General features: G+C 46.9%; 1 protein-coding gene across 1 annotated transcript; it reads left to right on the top strand.

Annotated features, from left to right (window-relative positions):
- The first annotated feature begins 5,933 nt into the window (after nt 1-5,933).
- POMC (proopiomelanocortin) lies at nt 5,934-18,352 on the top strand. The gene is made up of 3 exons (XM_083432787.1): nt 5,934-6,024; nt 10,880-11,023; nt 17,620-18,352. Exons 2-3 carry the CDS (start codon nt 10,892-10,894, stop codon nt 18,298-18,300), a joined length of 813 nt encoding a protein of 270 aa, XP_083288913.1. The 5' UTR covers nt 5,934-6,024; nt 10,880-10,891; the 3' UTR covers nt 18,301-18,352.
- The last annotated feature ends 1,973 nt before the right edge of the window (nt 18,353-20,325 follow it).

Below are 20,325 nucleotides of genomic sequence, written 5' to 3'. Positions count from 1 at the left end.
CTCTCAAACTTTTGGAGTGGGAGGGACCAGACGGTGAGAAGCGAGGATGAGATCATGAGATGACAAAGTGGTGGGGTGATAGGGAAGGTGGAGGGGAGGAGGCCAGCAAATGCCCCCCTCCTGGGACCGTCAATATTGTTTTGAAATGAGACGGCAGCGCTCCATCTCTGCGCCTCGACTCCAAATGTGTCCCTCATCATCTTATGTAAATTGATTTGCTCCAATTCCAGGCTCGAAAGCGACCTGATGGTGATGAAAGAGGCTTTGGAAGGGAAATTCAAGGGAAGGTCGAAGCCTCTGATTGGGCCCATCAAGCCCTTCTGAATCGCCTCTCTGTCAAAGGAAAAGATGTCCCAGGCTGCTAAAATACGAGCCAGATAATGCTCCTAATGGACATTGCCTCCGGCATGAACTCCCCAAGGGCAGACCGCCCAAGCTGGTGTCTCTATGTAGAGATCACAAAGCCAGTTATGGCCACCACTGGCATTTTATTTTTAAATCCCACCTTATCCCAAAAGGTTTCTAATTTTTATTTTAATGTGGGAGGGAATGAAAACTGGCCCAATCCATCCAAACCTAAGCACTTTATTCGCCAATTTAGTTTGCAGGAGAGTTAAGCCTGTGCTGAACTCTTTTTCCCGCTGAAATCTCAATGCAAGGAGCAGGAGAGGCAAAAACCCAACATTAAAACCACAATTGAAATGGATATAAATTCACTGTACTCTTTTTGGCCCCTGCTAAACGACAATCCTACCTGGATATTTAGAAAGTTGATTCAAGTTTCCGTCTGCTTTTAGCACATCATCATTTTGACCTAGTGAAACTAACTGTTGTTGAGTTTTCTTACCGATAATTCTATGGTTAAATCAGCCTTTCCCGGCCTGCTGCTCTCCAGATGTTTTGGATGACTTCACCAATCAGTCCAAAAAAGCGGCCATAGAATCATAGAGCAGGGTGAGTGTGCCTGTCAAAGGAGGGAGTTCGGTGCTTCGGTTCGTGTCGTGTGCATGTTTTCAGAAAGCACAAATCATGCAGGTCTGTCCTCAAATGCAAACAACCTCATATTTCCTTCTGCAGCCCTGGTCTCTGCGCAGAAGAATAGACGGGCAGAAATCTGACATCAGCAACTGGAAAATAGAAAGCTGTGGGGATGGGAACATTTCAACCTTTCAAGGACACTCGTCAGGTGGCCGTCCTTGCAAAAAAGCAATTGAAAAGGAAGATGACAAGATGAAACCACTGGATTTCAATATATCAAGAGGTTCAGGGCTGCCACATCTGGACTGAATTGGCACAATTGATTTTTTTTTATTCTCATGTTTTTTGTGTCAGTTGTTTTACCAGTGCCAGGATGTCTGTTGTCAACACAACTGCTTCATTTGTTGTCCATTTTTCTGCATTCCATTTCCACCTGACCTTGCTGTTTGCAACTCTTTCCCCAAACCGGTGTTAAAGCCGTAAATTTGGAATAAATAAAGCCATAAATTTAGACTAACCCCATCTGCACCCAGCAAAGTGAGCGTGAGAAAAGCTCTGCAGGATCAGGCCCAAAGTGGCCCATCCAGTCCAGCGTCCTGTTCCCACGAAGGCCAGCCAGATTCCCCAATGGGAAACCTGCAAGCAGGATTCGAACTCAAGATTCCTCTCCGGCTCCCGAGGCCTCCAGCAACTGGAAGCGGACCGGACTGGTGCGCAACAAGCAGACAACATAATAAGAGAACAAGAAGAGCACACATTTAAAGAAGGTTGGGAAACGTTTGCTGAATATATGGGGAATACAGTATTCTTTGCTCTATAAGACTCACTTTTTCCCTCCTAAAAAGTAAGGGGAAATGTGTGTGCGTCTTATGGGGTGAATGCAGGCTGCGCAGCTATCCCAGAAGCCAGAACAGCAAGAGGGATCACTGCTTTCACTGCGCAGCGATCCCTCTTGCTGTTCTGGCTTCTGAGATTCAGAATATTTTTTTTCTTGTTTTCCTCCTCCATATACTAGGTGCGTCTTGTGGTCTGGTGCGTCTTATAGAGCGAAAAATACGGTAATTGTGTACAACTGAAAACACTGGCAGCATTAAGATAAATCTAACTGTGTAAACAAGTTTTGATCGATGCAATAATGGGAATCTGAATGGTATAGGGTTTTTTTGCAAAATATGCACGGATTTATGATATGATATGTAAAATGAACCATGTAAAGAGAAGAAGGGAAGGATGTAAAATGAGTATTTTAAATTGTAAAACAAAAAACTTAAATAAAATTATATACCAAAAAGGGGGGGGGGGAGTGGACAGGGCTGGAGTCCAAACAAGCTTTAGACATAGTCAATTATTTAGGCTTCCGGATGCTGCAAGGCGCTCTCTTGATTTTTCTGCAAGAGATGAGCGCATCCCCTCCTCTTGACATGATTTAGTCATAGGGTCGGAATGCCCATTTTCATTTCAGTGCTAAGCGCATCTTTGCAGGCTCAATAGGGCACTCGCCGTCAGGATTAATGGGACTGGGGAAGGGCCAGGGCTCTTTCCCCCCAGAGCTTGCTTATTACAGGTGACATTTTGACAGGGGTGCCTGTGCATCTGGAGAAGAACATTTAGCTCATCTCAACCAATTAGCATAGTAATTAAATATAACATGGAAATGAGGAAACAGGGCCAGCTCTTGCTATTACTACACCGCTTGGCAATAAGTCACAATAGCAAGCAGCAGAAGGGTGTCCTGTTTTGCTTCGGGTAGCTGGAATCTTGGGACGAAAGCAGTTCCCCAGTTGGGGGCTGATGGGGCAGTGGGAATACCTGGGGGTGGGGTCTAAGAGGCATAGCGGCGGCAGGAGGTTGCTGGGAAAGTCTCTGAAAAGCTGGCATCACTCGATCAGCTCCATCCCTTGTGTTGAATTGATGTAGCTGAATACTTTTAATTGGATTTCGAATACATGTGTGATTAATTCTCACCGCTTTGAATTCCAATACGTTATCATCTTCCTTAGTGGGTCTTCTTCATCTTATCATATTTTTCGCTCCATAAGACGCACTAGTTTTTAGAGGAGGAAAACAAGAAAAATATATATTCTGAACGAAATAGTGGATGTATGATTTTTGTGGTTCATGCTGTGGCCACAGACATGTGATTTGACAGTGACTTTGAGGTAGCCCAATGCAAAAATCCTGAGAATCCATGTGGATCCGTGCTTTGTAACCATGTTTTTGCACCATTGCGGCCCCACAAAACAGTGGGTGCGTGTTTTTTTTGGTGCCGGCTGTAGCCATGGACATGCTGTGTGATTTGATGGTGAATTTGGGGTGACCCAATGCAAAAATCCTGAGGATCCATGGGCTTTTACATTGCCCTTCCCAGGCAGCCTCCTTTATCTCTAGCGTCCCTTATCTCCCTCCCGATCGCTTGCCAATCAGCTGCTTCCTTTCAACCCCCTTCACTCTTGTTTGCCTTAGTGTCTTTTCCTTAGCTGGAGGAGTTTTTTGCTCCTCCTTTTATTCCAATTTCTCTCCTCATTGCTTGTTTTAGTCTTCCTGTCTCCTCTCCTTGCAAGTTCGCTGTCTTTACCTCCCCCCTCCCAGGCAGCCCCCTTTACCAGCAGCCTTATCTGCCTCCTGATCAGATAAGGCTTTGTTTCAACACCCACTTCCCTCTCCCCCCCCCAAAAAAAAGGCATGATCTGCTTTTTGCCCCTGGGCAATTTGGCTCCAGGGACCACACATTCGCTCCATAAGATGCACAGACATTTCCATTACTTTTTAGGAAGAAAAAAGTGTGTCTTGTGGAGCGAAAAAATACGGTATATTTTTATTAAGTTTATATAACGCCCTTCATCAAGGGGGGTTCACAGAAAAAAATACAAGACAAAATGCCAGTTGCAAGAATTGCAACAAAACAACAAAATATAACACGCCCCACTTCCTACAGATACGTTTAAAAGGCTGTAGGATGTTAATCAGCTCAAATGTTCAAGAGGAACGTTTTTGCCTGGAGTCTAAAATTATAGACTGAAGGTGCCAGGTCAACCTCCCTGGGGAGAGCATTCTACAAAAGGGGAGCCACCACAGAAAAGGCCCGTTCATGGAAACTGCTGTTCCGAATAATGATTGATATAGGTTGGGGTTTGGGGCACTAGAGAGGATTATATGGAACCAAGGGGGTTGTTGTTGTTTAGTCTTTTAGTCGTGTCTGCCTCTTCATGACCCCCTGGACCAGAGCATGCCAGGCACTCCTGTCTTCCACTGCCTCCCACAGTTTGGTCAAACTCATGCTGGTAGCTTCGAGAACACTCTTTTACCTATTCCTGTTATTATCATTCCCTTTTAATGAGGGTGAGAGGAAAGCGCAAAATATGGTCTGAAGCTCAACATCAAAAAAACGAAGATCATGGCCACTGGTCCCATCACCTCCTGGCAAATAGAAGGGGACGAAATGGAGGCAGTGAGAGATTTGCCTTTCTTGGGCTCCATGATCACTGCAGATGGTGACAGCAGCCACAAAATTAAAAGACACCTGTTTCTTGGGAGAAAAGCAATGACAAACCTAGACAGCGTCTTAAAAAGCAGAGACATCACCTTGCCAACAAAGGTACGTATAGTTAAAGCTATGATTTTCCCAGTAGTGATGTATGGAAGTGAGAGCTGGACCATCAAGAAGGCTGATCGCCAAAGAATGGATGCTTTTGAATTCTGGTGCTGGAGGAGACTCTTGAGAGTCCCATGGACTGCAAGATGATCAAACCTCTCCATTCTGAAGGAAATCAGCCCTGAGTGCTCACTGGAAGGACAGATCCTGAAGCTGAGGCTCCAAGACTTTAGCCACCTCATGAGAAGAGAAGACTCCCTGGAAAAGACCCTGATGTTGGGAAAGATGGAGGGCACAAGGAGAAGGGGATGACAGAGGACAAGATGGTTGGACAGTGTTCTCGAAGCTACCAGCATGAGTATGAGCAAACTGCGGGAGGCAGTGGAAGGCAGGAGTGCCTGGCGTGCTCTGGTCCAGGGGGTCACAAAGAGTCAGGCACAACTAAGCGACTAAACAACATTATCATTATTACTATTATTATTAAAAAGAACAATGGGACACTCTGGGAGAAAAATGACTGGTGGTGGAAGGGAACTCAATGTGAGTCTGCTGTGCTCCCTAGCAATCCTCACGTTCTTGCAGATTTGTATGTAGAAGAACACACAGTGAAAAGGAATCTTTTTGAAAGAGGGACATCTTTCAAATCAAGGATGCCCAAAGGTTCTGAGAAACATGAGACTATCACGGAAGCTCAAGCACCGAGCATGTTCAAACACCCCTGACATTTTAGTCTCTGGACTTCATGAGGACGCCTGCATATTCTGTCATTGCATGGGGGTGAGCTGGATGACCCTGTGGGGTCCCTTACCATTCTACGAGTTACTGTAGAAACTGCCAAGCTGGTTGCGCTGTGTTTAGGGGCCCACATCCTGTCCCCAGCCCCACCACGGATGATGCCCTTGCCCTATGATACCACCAGCTGCCAGTGTTTTGTTCTCGGCGCAGCCCAACAAAAGGGCAAATTGGCGCCTGACATGCAAGCGATAGCGTGATAAATCGGAGACAACCTGCGTGCCTTTCTTGCTAAAAGTCTCTGATTTCCCGATTTATTTGTTTCTAAAGTCACCTGTTATCCTCTGAGCTTGCAGAACCAATTAAGATGCGAGAAGGGTCGTCGATGGCGGAGGGGGGCGGCGGTTTTCCTCGCCCTCACCTGGCGATCTTCATCACACCGAGACGCTAATCCACCCACACCTCCAATTGCCACCGGTGCCCAGAAATAATTCCTCTTTGGCAAGCACCTGCTAATCCCCACCCCCTGCTCCCTTGCACACCTGGAGGCTTCGAGGCCACCTCCCCTTTTCCCTTGCGGCATCAAAAGGTCTCCCCGGAAGGCTGCTCGCGCTCCGGAGACGCGCGGGCGTGATATAAAAGGGGGTCCGGGCTGCAGCTGAAACCTCGCAGACGCGGCGCCAGGAGGAGGAATCGGAGACCACGAGGCATCGCAGCGCCAGGTAAGTCTCCCCGGGGCTCCTCTACCGCTCAGCCACTTGGATGCCTGCCTGCAGACAGGACAGGTGGCACTCCAACAGGTGCGCTCTTGCCCTCCGCAGGTTTCATCACTCACCTTGACCAGCCTCGAAGCAGGTGGGGAGATGATCTCTCCAAAGGTGGCAGAAGGACCATAGCTGTCAATTTTTCCCCTTTTTTAAAAAAGGGAAATGCCATTATTCCGAATAGGATTCCTCGCGAGAAAAGGGGAACGTCGACAGCTATGCAGAAGGAAGACTTTTTATTTCTTTCTGTTAGCCTGTTCTGCGAAGCGGGGCAGGACGGACGAGGAGCAGTGCATTCAATACACGAGAGGGAAAGTTTTAAAACAGGAGTGGGGGAAAAAGGAGCAGAATCACAGAATCGGAGTTTTGTAGGGTTGTGGAATTGGAAAGAGAGCCCCGAGGGTCATCGAGCCCAACCCCGCTGTTATGCAGGCTGTGTGGCATGGAAGGCGGAGCAAACTTGTACATGTATAAAAGCATAGAAATGTAGAGTTGGAAAGGGTTCTGGGGTCATCCAGTCCACCCCGCTGCAATGCAGGAATCTCGGCTAAAGCGTCCATGACAGATGGCCACCCAACCTCTGCTTAAAAACCTCCAAGACAGGAGAGTCCGTCACCTCCCGATGGAGTCCGTTGGCTCTCACTGTCAGAAAGTTATTTTTGATGTTAAGTCGGCATCTCCTTTCCTGTGACTTGAAGCTATGAGTTCGAGTCCTACCCTCCAGAATAGGAGAAAACAAGATTGCTGCATCCTCCATATGGCAGTTCAAAAGGGTCCCTTTACTGTTTGGAATGGGTGCATTTTCAACGGGCCCAATCCACCAGGAAGTTACTTTTCTCTTGCACCCCCCCATTCAGCTGAAAGGGAGCTCCCCGTAAGAGTGAATTCATATTAATTTACACCTTTGCACAGACACAAAAACTTTTATTTCGACCCACACAACCGGGTTGCTCTCACACTTACTGTTTCTCTCACTCCCTCACAAACACGCTTGAGTAAAGACGATGCCTGTATCCACATCTGCAGTCACAGATGCGATCCCGGAAGGCATTGTTGTTGTTATTGCAGATTTATTCATTTGGAACGAAAGAAGGCAGAAGATTGCTGTATTCTAGGTACACCTTTTTAAAGCTATGGCACAACTTACAAGAGATAAAACCTGTTTATGCCTCATTAAAAACAGCTTTAACCCTGACCACTTCTTCCAGCTCCACATCTAATTTTAAGAACATAAGGTGCTCAGGGTAGGGAAAGCAGAATAATAATAATAATAATAATAATAATAATAATAATAATAATAATAAATTTTAATCTGTATGTGGGGGGATAAAACTTTTGTAATGATGCTTTTTTTGTTGTTCTGTAGTGAGATATGTTGAAAGGGATCAAATTCGTGGAGGAAAAGGAGATAACCCAGTAGGGTTGGACTAGATGGCCCTCATAATAATAATAATAATAAATTTTATTTATATCCCTGCCCTCCCCAGACAAGGCCGGGCTCAGGGCGGCTAACAAGCAACAATAAAAACAAGTTGAATGAATACAACTTAAAAACAAGATTAAAATACAACATTAAAACATTAAAACTTCAAATTTCTATGATTCTTACTCAGAGCAGACCCACTGAAATGAATGCCTTCATGTTAGTTGCATGTATTCTATACTCTGAGTAGCAATAGCATTGAATAATACCCTTTCTTCCCTCTGTTGTGGGAGAGGAGACTGCTATGTTTCAGAGGTAGGAAGATTTCAGGACAGCAGAACCGATGGGACGGTCTGCAACTTCTAAAATTTGTAGTTGGAAACCTTCTGTTTCCCTTGATTTGTTTGTTGCCTTTTCTGTACTGATTTCTGGTCCAAAAAAACCTTACCCCCCCCCTCCACCACGGCACTGGAAATGCTTAGCCTTTTCTTATAGCGCAGTCAGAGTGCTCAAAACCTCCCGCATCCCTTTACCTTGCCGTGGAAACAGCAGCAGAATTGGTAAGTTCAGGTGGTTAACCTCATAATACAGGTAAGACAGGTGAGCCCAGGCGCATCAGATCAAAGGGAAATGGAGAGAAGGTTCTCTCCTTCTGCCACAGCGCTAGAACGTGATGAAGGTGAACGTTGGGAGATTCGGGACAGGGAAAAGAAAGGGCCGTGAAGTTAAACTATGGAACTCACTGCCTCATGAGGCAATGATGATACAATACAATAATCTTTATTGTCATTGTCCCATACAGAACAACGAAATTGAAAAATCTACATAAGACATTCAAAAACCAACAGCTATCCCAACCTGGTTAGCCCCCTAAAAACTCTGATACCCCATTTTAAAATACAATATACTCCCATACAGACACCTTAGGTAAAGGTAAAGGGACCCCTGACCCCTGTCCAGTTGTGACTGACTCTGGGGTTGCGGTGCTCATCTCGCTTTATTGGCCGAGGGAGCCAGCGTACAGCTTCCGGGTCATGTTGCCAGCAGGACTAAACCGCTTCTGGCGAACCAAAGCAGTGCATGGAAACGCTGTTTACCTTCCCACCGGAGCGATACCTATTTATCTATTTGCACTTTGACGTGCTTTCGAACTGCTAGGTTGGCAGGAGCAGGGACCGAACAACGGGAGCTCACCCCGTCTCGGGGATTTGAACCGCCAAACTTCTGATCAGCAAGTCCTAGGCTCTGTGGTTTAACCCACAGCGCCACCCGCGTCCCTACAGGCTCCTTACACTGTGTTTAAAACCAAAATCTCATTTGGGTAGAAACTGTTTCTCAGGCGGCTAGTCCTGGTCTTTATAACCCTGTACCTTCTTCCAGAAGGCAGAAGCTGAAAGAGATCATTTCCGGGGTGCGCACTATCCTGCGCTATCTCTGCCGCTTTCTTATGGCACCTGGAAGCGTAGATTTGATCCAAGGTGGGAAGAGTGCACCCAATTATTCTCTCTGCAGTCTTTACAACCCTGGGCAGCATTGTTTTTTCCCTGGCCGTGCAGCTCCCAAACCACACACAGAGATCATAAGTTAATACACTCTCCACAGTGCAGTGGTAAAATGCCATCAACAGGTCCTTTGAGAGATTGTTTTTCCGGAGCATTCTCAGAAAATATGACCTCTGCTGTGCTCTCTTCATCAGGTCTTTGCTGTTTTCTCCCCAGGTTAGGCCAACAACTTTGATGGCTTTAAAAAGAGGATTAGGCAAATTCATTGGGGGGGGGGGGGGCTACTGATGGTTACTAGCCAGGAGGGTGGGCTTCCTTTTGGCCCGATCTAGCAGATTCTTCTTACGTTCTTAAAGTCTTACGTTCTTAAAGCACATGGCTAAACTATGGAACTCCCCCCCACTTGAAACAGGAGCAGCTTCAGAATTTGGATGGCTCCCAAAGAAGACGAGGATTATTAATTGTCATTACAATTCATTTATTAATCGCCTTTAACATCAGTCATAAGGCAATTTACACACAAAATATTAAAACCAGTTAAAAAGGTTATTTATGCATGTCACTAAGGCAGCCCATGTTTTGTTAGCCCAAAAATGGAAAACAAGTAAATTCGTAAATAAGAATGGCAGCTTAAACTGATGGAATACATGCAGCTTGCAGACTTAACATATAGAATTAAGCAGACAAGAAGAACATACATTTAGAGAAGGTTGGAAAATGTTTATTGAATATATGGGGGGGGGGAATTGTCTACACTTGACAACACTGGCAGCGACAGTGTAGATAAGTTTTGATGGATGTAATAATTGAATACTGAATGGTATAGTTTATGTAAAATAAGCAGGGATTTATGATACGCAAAATAAATCATGGAAAGAGAAGGGAAGTCACTGATATCTTAAGGATGTTTAAATGAGTAATCTAAATTGTAAAACAGAAATATATACATATGCAAAAGCAGCCAAATACATTTAAAACAAGACTGACACCTTAGCAAGCAGACAGCCCATGATAAAGACCATTTAATGTATTTTTAATCTTTGTTGGAAGCCGCCCAGAGTGGTTGGGGAAACCCAGACGTATGGGCAGGTACAAATAATAAATTATTATTATTATTATTATTATTAATAATAATAATAATAATAATAATAATTTCGTCAGCTGGGAGAACTTGTTTGAACAAAAACGCCTCCAGCTGTTTCCGGAAAGTGCAGATTGTGAGTGCCTGTTGTCTCTCTGGAGGAGTGCTGTTCCACAGAATAGGGGCAGCCACGTTAAAAGCCCTGCTTTGAGTTGCGGGGGGTTGGTCTGGATGTCCCTTGGGGGACCCCACCCAACTTTACAGTTCTGTTAGCCAGGTTCTTCTACTAAAGTGAGATCTGGACCAGGGGCATGCATAAAACTGGCAATTTTGGGGGAATAAGTGTGTAATTAGTTAAAGGAAATTACTCTCCAGCATATTGCGAGGTCTCCAGAGCTTGCGTTACTGAATTTGTTTAATGTAATTGTAGGACAGTTATGGAGTCACATTTAACCCACATATTATGGGTTAGGATACAATACTGTTCTGTACATCCTTATTAGCTATCAGTGTAATATAACTGAAGTGTTTGGTTCTTACAGATAAATAGACAATTCAAGGCAAACTTCTACATTTGCTCTCAATGCATTTCATTAACCTTTGCCATACTTTTTTTTTAGCCACAGCATGAGAGTACAAAGCGCAGAAGGAAATTAAATTCCTATGGATTATGAAAATGGTGCTAGATTGCCTGAATGGTTTTCATCCGTGTAACATGCATAGGTTACAATCTAAAACAAACAGACTTAAGTCCATTGGTGTATCAAGCTGTTATTAACATGGCACCCCTATTTTCTGTCTTGGCAGACGCCCCCAAAGATGCTGAGAACCCAAGGAAGCAGTCTTTGGGCTGCCTTGGGCATCCTGCTCATCCACTTGGTGGGAGGAGTGCCCAACAACTGCCTGGACAGCGGCTGGTGCCGAGACATGGAGACTGAAGCAGAGGTCGAGGTAAGTGGGCAGGGCAGAGGGGAGGGGGCCGTCGCAGGTCTTGGAGAAGCACTTGGAACTCCCTGCCACAAGATACGACGATGGCTGCTTGGCTTGGGTGCCTTTGAAAGGGGGGGGTGAGGCACACTTGTAGAGGAGGAAAGGCCCATCAGCAGTGATAGCAAAGGGGAGCCTCCCTGCTCAGTGGATTGCTGTTGTTTAGTCATTTAGCCGTGTCTGACTCTTCATGACCCCCTGGACCAGAGCACGCCAGGCCCTCCTATCTTTCACTGCCTCCCGCAGTTTGGTCAAACTCATGCTGGTAGCTTCGAGAACACTGTCCCACCATCTCGTCCTCTGTCGTCCCCTTCTCCTTGTGCCCTCCATCTTTCCCAGCATCAGGGTCTTTTCCAGGGAGTCTTCTCTTCTCATGAGGTGGCCAAAGTATTGGAGCCTCAGCTTCAGGATCTGTCCTTCCAGTGAGCACTCAGGGCTGATTTCCTTCCGAATGGAGAGGTTTGATCTTCTTGCAGTCCATGGGACTCTCAAGAGTCTCCTCCAGCACCAGAATTCAAAAGCATCAATTCTTCGGCGATCAGCCTTCTTTATGATCCTCTAAAAACAGTTGAGAGTACAGGAAGGTGCCTTACAATGAGTCAAACCATCACTCCACCTAACCCTAACTCAGTATGGCTTAGGGCCCTCGTATTTACAGGACCACCTTTCCTGGTCTGCCCCCAGAGGACCTTAAAGTCCATGAATAATCATAGTTTAGACGTCCCGGGCCCTAAGGAAGTCAGACTATCCTCCACCAGGGGCAGGGCCTTCTCAGTGATGGCTCTGACCTGGTGGACTGCTCTGTCCCAGGAGACCAGGGCCCTGCAGGATTTAACCTCCTTCCACAGGGCCTGTAAGACAGAGCTATTCCACCTGGCTTTCAATTTGAACTTAGTCTGATCTTTTATTCCCCTTCCTTCCCTCCCCTCCCCCCCGTGAGACCACACAGCTAATTCTCCCCTGGTCTCCTCGCTGTCCCAAATAGGACTAACTTAGCCAGCTAGCCCTGGTGACCATCTAATGTTTATTGGATGGATTCCCCCCCCCCTAAATTGATTTTTGAATTCTGAATTTATGGTTATTCATGTTTTATACTGTATTTTATGCTGTTTTTTGTTGCATCAGTTAAGTGTTTTAAATTGTTAGCCGCCCTGAGCCCGATTTTCTGAACTGGGAAGGGCAGGTATAAATAATAATAATAAAATATTATTATTAGTGTTGGCTACACTGAGGGGCTCACCCAGACTTCCTTTTGTGCCATGTTTCTCAACATCATTTTAAAGCTGTGTCTTAGCGCTTTTCCATTTATTTATTTTTGTCCCTGTGCTTGACCTGAGAAAACCTGCTCTTTACTGTGGAATCAAAGCACACAGCCATCTGCAGAAAAGCCGAAGTGCTGTTTGTGCTGATTCAGCAACAAAGAGCTGGTTTTGCTGCAGTCATTGGTGGGGCAAAACAAAACAAAATTGCACCTGGACACTTACGCTTTAAAACTCAGACCTGTGTCTAGAAAGCATGTGGCAAAAGGCACCTGGGGATGAGCCCTAGCGGTGAGTCTCCCGGGCATTCAGGCAGGAGTCTTTCCCAGTCTTAATGGAGACAGTTTCCTTCTGCATGCCAAGCAGGTGTTCTGCCACTCAGCTACAGCCTTCCCCTTGCTTGTTGAGAAACAGGAAAACGGGCTGGTTCTTCCATGGCCTGCTCTTGGCTGTGCCCTGCTGGAATAATAGAATTGTAATAATAATAATAACTTTTGTTTATACCCCGGCCTCCCCAGCCAAGACCGGGCTCAGAACGGCTAACACCAGGTATAAAACAATGGATTAAAATACAACTTAAAAACAAGATTAAAATACAACATTAAAATGCAGCCTCATTTCAGTAGAAACTCAAATCAAAAACTTTTTGGGGGATGAAAACGTCAAGTCTTCACCAAGGCCAGCTATCCAGACTGGTCCTACGTGGGCCAGAAAAAAGCCAGGGAAGTCCCCAGATAGGAGTTCCATCACAGAAGAAAGGACCCTCGTACCTACGGGACCGCCTCTCCTGGTATGCCCCACAGAGAAACTTACGGTCTTCAAATAAAAACATCTTGAAGGTCCCAGGCCACAGAGAAGTTAGGCTGGCCTCAACTAGAGCCAGGGCTTTTTCGGCCGTGGCTCCGGTCTGGTGGAACACTCTGTCACAAGAGACCAGGGCCCTGCGGGACTTAACATCTTTCCGCAGGGCCTGCAAGACAGAGCTGTTCCACCAGGCCTTTGGCCAGGGCACAGCCTGACTCCCTCCCTCGGCAATCTTCGCGGAGCTCTGGCCCAATGGTTGCCAGTGGCTTGAATTAATTAATTTTTATAATGAATGATTTTAGAGTGTTGTTTGTGCTGTACTTTTGTACTGTTTTATTGTTGTTAGCCGCCCTGAGCACGGCTTCAACTGGGGAGGGCGGGATATAAATAAATATTATTTATTATTATTATTATTATTATTATTATTATTATTATTATTAAAAAGGAAAGAGGGCGAGGGGATCAAGTTGATTCCAAGCCAAAGGCCAATAATGATTCAGTACCTAATACAGTGGAAGCTTGATTCCTGAATGGCTTAGTTGCCAAATAAATTGGCTCCTGAACGCCACAAACCCGGAAGTGCTCAGGTTTGCGAACATTTTTCGGAAGCTGAACGTCTGACAGGGCTTCCGCTTGAGTTCAGGAAGCTCCTGCAGCCAATTGGAAGCCAAGCCTTGGTTTTTGAATGGTTTCAGGAGTCGAACGGACTCCCAGAAAGGGTTACGTTTGAGAGCCAAGGTACAACTGTACAGGTACAGACATCCCCCCCGACCTGCGTGCAATCGACTCTTGCGCAGTTGCATATTTGCGCATCGCTGGGAAATAATTAAATACAGTGGATGCTCGGGTTGTGAACGTGATCTGTGCGGGATGCACATTTGCAACCTGCAACGACGCATCTGTGCATGCGTGGGTTGTGATTCGGTGCTTCTGCGCATGCACAAAGTGGAATTTAGCGCATGGGCGGCTGCCGAAACCCGGAATTAACCCATTCTGGTACTTCCAGGTTTCGGCAGTTCATAACCCGAAAAAACGCAACCTGAAGCGTCTGTAACCTGAGGTATGACTGTTGTTTAGTCGTGTCCAACTCTTCATGACCCCATGGACCAGAGCACGCCAGACACTCCTGTCTTCCACTGCCTCCCGCAGTTTGGTCAAACTCATGCTGGTAGCTTCGGAAACACTATCCAACCATCTTGTCCTCTGTTGTCCCCTTCTCCTTGTGCCCTCCATCTTTCCCAGCATCAGGGTCTTTTCCAGGGAGTCTTCTCTTCTCATGATGTGGCCAAAGTCTTGGAGCCTCAGCTTCAGGATCTGTCCTTCCCAGGGAGCACTCAGGGCTGATTTCCTTCAGAATGGAGAGGTTTGATCTTCTTGCAGTCCATGGGACTCTCAAGAGTCTCCTCCAGCGCCATAATTCAAAAGCATCCATTCTTCGGCGATCAGCCTTCTTTATGGTCCAGTTCTCACTTCCATACATCACTACTGGGAAAACCAGAGCTTTAACTATACGGACCTTTGTTGGCAAGGTGATCACTGCCTTGCTGTGGTGACGGGGCTTGAATAACTCAGAGAAGCTATGAACTATGCCGAGCAGGAGGTATGAATGTAGTTCAGTTCATATATGGAAATGGCAGGAGAGAGCTGGAGAGTTTAGTGGCTCACAAGTAGACCCTCCCTGGAGCCCAAAAAGGACATTGGTGAGGGAGGAGGAAATCCCTCAGAGACCCGACTTACAGCAGGGCATTGTTTAGGGTGCTCAGTCGCCCCACCTAACAGCCAATGTACGGGGAAGCGCAGCAGCAGCTTTTCTGCTCATCTTCTATCCTCCTGCCAGCCCCACAGCTTCAATTCCAGTTGTGGGCATTTTGGGCACAGTCTTTTTTGGTACAGATTGCAGAGAGGGCATTAAAAGAGTGTTTAGAGGGAGCTCCCTACTTTTGCCTTTTTCACTCCTGCATGCATGATGCTAGACTGCAGCCCCCGTGTAAGTGGAGAGACTCCTGTACATAAGTAATAAAATCATTCCAACAAATGAAAAATCATTAACAAGTCATTATAATTCCTATGTGGAGGATAAAATCGTGATATGGAATTATGAAAACACTGGTGAGAGATAAGAGGCAGAATTGTGATTTGGAAAATGCTTCGGAATTCAGACCATGGGGAGTTGTGAAATTAAGATTATAATTTGGAAGACAATTGGCCTTTTTATTTTATTTTTTATTTTTACAGTGGTACCTTAGGTTACTTATGCTTCAGGCTACATACGCTTCAGGTTACAGATTCCGCTAACCCAGAAATAGTACTTCCGGTTAAGAACTTTGCTTCAGGATGAGAACAGAAATTGTGCTCCGGCGGCGCAGCGGCAGCGGGAGGCCCCATTAGCTAAAGTGGTGCTTCAGGTTAAGAACAGTTTCAGGTTAAGAACCGACCTCCGGAACGAATTAAGTACTTAACCCGAGGTACCACTGTATTGGATTGTGATTTGATATGTTAATTGGATGTTCTTATTGGAAAATTAATAAACACTTTAACAAAAAACAACACATCATTATAATTCCTATCAATGCATCCCAAACACCGTCGAATTTATCCCTACACAATCTGCGTCTAAAAGCAGCAATCTGTTTGTATATTGCAAGAGTTGTCGTATCTTTTCCCCATTGATCGGAGGGGGCCATGGCATCATCTTTCCAGTGAACCAATATCGGTATTTCTGTGCTAACAGCTCGAAAGCACACCAGCGAAAGTAGCCAAATAGGTACTGCTGTGGCAGGAAAGTAAACAGCATTTCCTTTCGCTCTGGCTTCCATCACGGTGTCCCGTTGCGCCAGAAGCGGTTTAGTCATGCTGGCCACATGATCTAGAAAGCTGTCTGTGGCTCTGTCGGCCTGAGAAGCGAGATGAGCATAGTCGCCCTTGACTGGAATTAACCGTCCAGGGGTCCTTTACCTTTTTATCTTAGTAGAGCTGCTATATGTCTGGAATTTCCCAGGCACTGCCATGATTCATCCGTCAAAATTGAAATTGAATTGAAATACTTTATTATCACTTGTATAACTTGTATACAGTGAGATTACACCAGCACCCCCCACTCAGCTCTCTTAGTCTTAATTCCCCTTGTTTACTGACGCACACCCACCAAACCCGAAAGTCAGTTGCCCTGTTGTTATCTTTTCATTCAACAGCCCATGGATAGAAGCTCTTCTTTACCCTGTTGGTGCAACTAATCCTGCTTCTATATCTTCTGCCCGAGGGCAGGAGATCAAGAAAGTGCCGGCCACGGTGTGAATAATCATCCCTGAGAATTTTCCTCACTTTCCTAAACCAACGTTTTTCTGCTATTTCATCCAGCGGATTCACGGGACAGCCCATAATATCTTGTGCTGTATTCACCACCCTCTGTAGGCACTGCCTATCAGATGATGTCAAACCAGCATACCACACCGTGGGACAGTATGAAAGGAGACTTGAAATGGCGTCTAGTTTGAATTTTCAGTAAAAATGTCTGTGGAAACCTGAGCGAGTGACAGCCCACATGATTTTTTTCTGGGCAAATTTCCTAAAAACTTCATTTTGTTTTTGGAGATTTTCCAGAAAATAATAATAATCATCATCATTGGGTGGCTTCCAACAAAACACTAAAATACAATAACCTATTAAACATTAAAAGCTTCCCTAAACAGGGCTGCCTTTAAATGTCTTCTAAAAGTCTGGTAGTTATTTTTCTCTTTGACATCTGATGGTAGGGCGTTCCACAGGGCGGGCGCCACTACCAAGAAGGCCCCCTGCCTGGTTCCCTGTAACTTGGCTTCTTGCAGTGGGGGAACCACCAGAAGGCCCTCGGCGCTGGACCTCTGTGTCCGGGCAAAACGATGGGAGTGGAGACGCTCCTCCAGGTATACTGGACCGAGGCCATTTAGGGCTTTCAAGGTCAGCACCAACACTTTAAATTGTGCTAGGAAATGTACTGGGAGCCAGTGTAGGTCTTTCAAGACTGGTGTTATATGGTCTTGCCGGCCGCTCCCAGTCACCAGTCTAGCTGCCACATTCTGGATTAATTGTAGTTTCCCGGTCACCTTCAAAGGTAGCCCCACATGGAGCGCATTGCAGTAGTCCAAGCGGGAGATAACCAGAGCTGATAGACAGCTGCCCTGGACACAGAATTGACCTGTGCCTCCATGGACAGCAGTGAGTCCAAAATGACTCCCAGGCTGCGCACCTGGTCCTTCAGGGGCACAGTTACCCCATTCAGGACCAGGGAGTCCCCCACACCCGCCCGCCTCCTGTCCCCCAAGAGCAGTACATCTGTCTTGTCAGGATTCAACCTCAATCTGTTAGCTGCCATCCATCCTCCAACCGCCTCCAGACACTCACACAGGACCTTCACCGCCTTCACCGAAAAAGCTTAACAACTTTGCCAAATAAAGCCCAACAACTACCTGACAGCTAACCCCAAGGGTCTCCGTCCCCTGTCCCCTTTCTTCGTTGCAGGAATGCCTCAGGGCCTGCAGAACTGGTCTCTCGGAAGAAACCCCCGTTTTCCCCGGAAACGGCCACCTGCAGCCGCTGTCCGAGAGCATCCGCAAGTACGTCATGAGCCACTTCCGCTGGAACGAGTTTGGGAAGGGCAACGGCACCGACCCTGGCCACAAGCGGGAAGAGTTTCCTCACGGCCCTGCCATGGATGCCCTTCCGGCTGGAGGCAGCTGGGAAACCGCCGGGCAGGGCGACCCGGAGACCCCTGAGAGGCAGGAAGGCAAGCGGTCATACGCCATGGAGCACTTCCGCTGGGGGAAGCCGGTGGGGCGGAAGAGGAGGCCCATCAAGGTCTACCCGACGGCGGAGGACGGAGAGGAGGAGCTGGCCGAGAGCTACCCCCAGGAGTTCCGCAGGGACCTCTCCTGGGAGGCGAACCCCAAATTCGGCTCCCCCGAGGAGAACGGCGAGGGCACCCGCTCCGAGGAGGAGGAGGAAGAGGGTGGTGGCCCGCGACCCTGGGAGGCCAAGAAGGACGGCACGGCCTACAAGATGCGCCACTTCCGGTGGAACGTCCCTGCGCCCCCCAAGAAGAAGCGCTATGGCGGCTTCATGAGCCCTGAGCGCAGCCACACGCCCCTAGTGACTCTTTTTAAGAACGCCATCGTCAAAACGGCCTACAAGAAAGGCCAATAGGGGGTGGGGAGAGGAGAGAGGAGGGGAAGGGACAGAGAGAGAGACCAGGGACAAAAAAGCACCCCCTATATGGTGGTGGTGGTGGTGGTAGGGGTGGCAAAGAGACCTCTGATCTAGATCCCTTTGGCACATGTCTTATTTAGACCCTGTTAATGATAATCATTTCTTTTTGTTGTCCTCACTTGCTCTGGGTAACTGTGGAACTCGCCGCTTTGGATAAACATTCGTGTTTGCATTCTGGTTTTTGGGTGTTCATGTTATTGTGTTTTTGGGGGGCGGGGAGGAAAGGTTTGTTTGGCAAAAGATTAAGCCAGGATTGGCCAATCCGGGTGCCGTCCAGAGGTTTCAGACTACAAGTCCCATCAGCTCCAGCCAGCATGGATGATGGGCGTTGTAGTCTGAAACCTCCGCAGGGCGCAGGGACGGCCGAACCTGGCTTAATCTCCCATCTGTGGTGTCTGCGGAACGAAGCAGGAAGGAAGCCTTATCTTTTGGAGGGGCGCAGAGTATTTTCGTATTTTGAACCAGCTGTACAATACTGTAAATGAAAGGGTTAAAAGATATAAAATAATAATTCTGAGAATAACAATAATACATCTTTTTGCAAACTAAGCCTGGTCTCCGAGACGTCTTTGGGCACGTGGGGGCAGCGTCATGTTCTCAGCGTCTTCCTTCCCTGCTTTGGTTAAATGTTGCAAGTTGGATCGGCGTCGAAATTTCAGGCGGGAAGAATAATTACCGTATTTTTCGTTCCATAAGAGACACCTTTTTCTTCCTAAAAAGTAAGGGGAAATGTCTGTGTGTCTTACGAAGCGAATGCATTGTCCCTGGAGCTGAATTGCCCAGGGGCAAAAAGCAGATCATGCTTTTTTAAAAAAAAAAAAGAGAGAGAAGGGAGTGTTGAAAGGAAACAGCTGATCGACAAGTGATCAGGGAGGGAGATAATGGACGCTAGAGATAAAGGAGGCTGCCTGGGAGGGGGGAGGTAAAAACCATGGATCCTCAGGATTTTTGCATTGGGTCTCCCCATATTCACCATCAGATCACACAGCATGTCCATGGCTACAGCCTGCACCAAAAAAATCACACACCTACTGTTTTGTGGGGCCGCAATGGTGCAAAAACATGGTTACAAAGCACGGATCCACATGGATTCTCAGGATTTTTGCATTGGGCTACCCCAAACTCACTGTCAAATCACATGTCTGTGGCCACAGCATGATCCACAAAAATCATACATCCACTGTTTCATTCAGAATATTTTTTTTCTTGTTTTCCTCCTCTAAAAACTAGGTGCGCCTTATGGTCAGGTGCGCCTTATGGAGTGAATCTAGGCAAAGGTGCAGGGAAACAGTAGAAGGAGTTTGGGCATCAAAAGCAAGACTCTGCTGGGAGACTGCACTCCTCCATTTCTGCTCTTGGGAAACATGCAAAGCAACAATAAAGCAATGCCTCAGAGCATGTGCAAAGTGCATTCCCAATTGCTAGCTACTGCCCGCTACTGCATAGCCAGTGTCTGGGCCCAATGCATGCACAACCCACAGTTGACTACATCAGGCTTCCAGGCAGAGTTGAGTCGCAATCTCTGAGCCTAGAGAAGGCTCCAGACTCAGAGTTCAGTTTCCTTGAAGATCAGTGGAGAGTTTGGTGTCTTTAGGATACGTGCTTTCACCTACACAAATAGACAACCTGAGCCTAAGACGGGGGGCTCCCAGAATTTACACCCCATCAGATCTTGCTTCTCCATTAGTTTGTGCTTTGGATCCAGCACACAGCAAGCAGGTCTCTGTGTCTCCAGCTTCAAATCTGCTTTCAGCTCAGCTCACCCCCCCAAAACTGTTCTCCTACCTAGCAGGTGACAAAGTGGGGGCAAGGGCCCCCCATGAGCCTGGAGGAAACCACCCTGTGAAACATAAATGCGCAGAGTTTTTTTTAAAACTGGGCAACGGCGTGTTGCCCACCCATGACTCCGGAGTCTTCCTTGATCTCCTGCCAAGAGTCTACTAGTCCAGCAAAAGGATCCTC

Source organism: Podarcis tiliguerta (genome assembly GCF_965153285.1).
Source record: "Podarcis tiliguerta genome assembly, chromosome: 3".
Classification (NCBI taxonomy): domain Eukaryota; kingdom Metazoa; phylum Chordata; class Lepidosauria; order Squamata; family Lacertidae; genus Podarcis; species Podarcis tiliguerta.
This window is presented reverse-complemented; position numbering and strand designations above follow the sequence as displayed.

What these genes read in the sequence shown, in the direction of transcription:
- POMC (XM_083432787.1), top strand. Translation starts at nt 10,892, where the DNA reads ATGCTGAGAACCCAAGGAAGCAGTCTTTGGGCTGCCTTGGGCATCCTG. An exon ending in AGACTGAAGCAGAGGTCGAG is followed by an intron (nt 11,024 to 17,619) that starts GTAAGTGGGCAG and finishes TCTTCGTTGCAG; the next exon opens with GAATGCCTCAGGGCCTGCAG.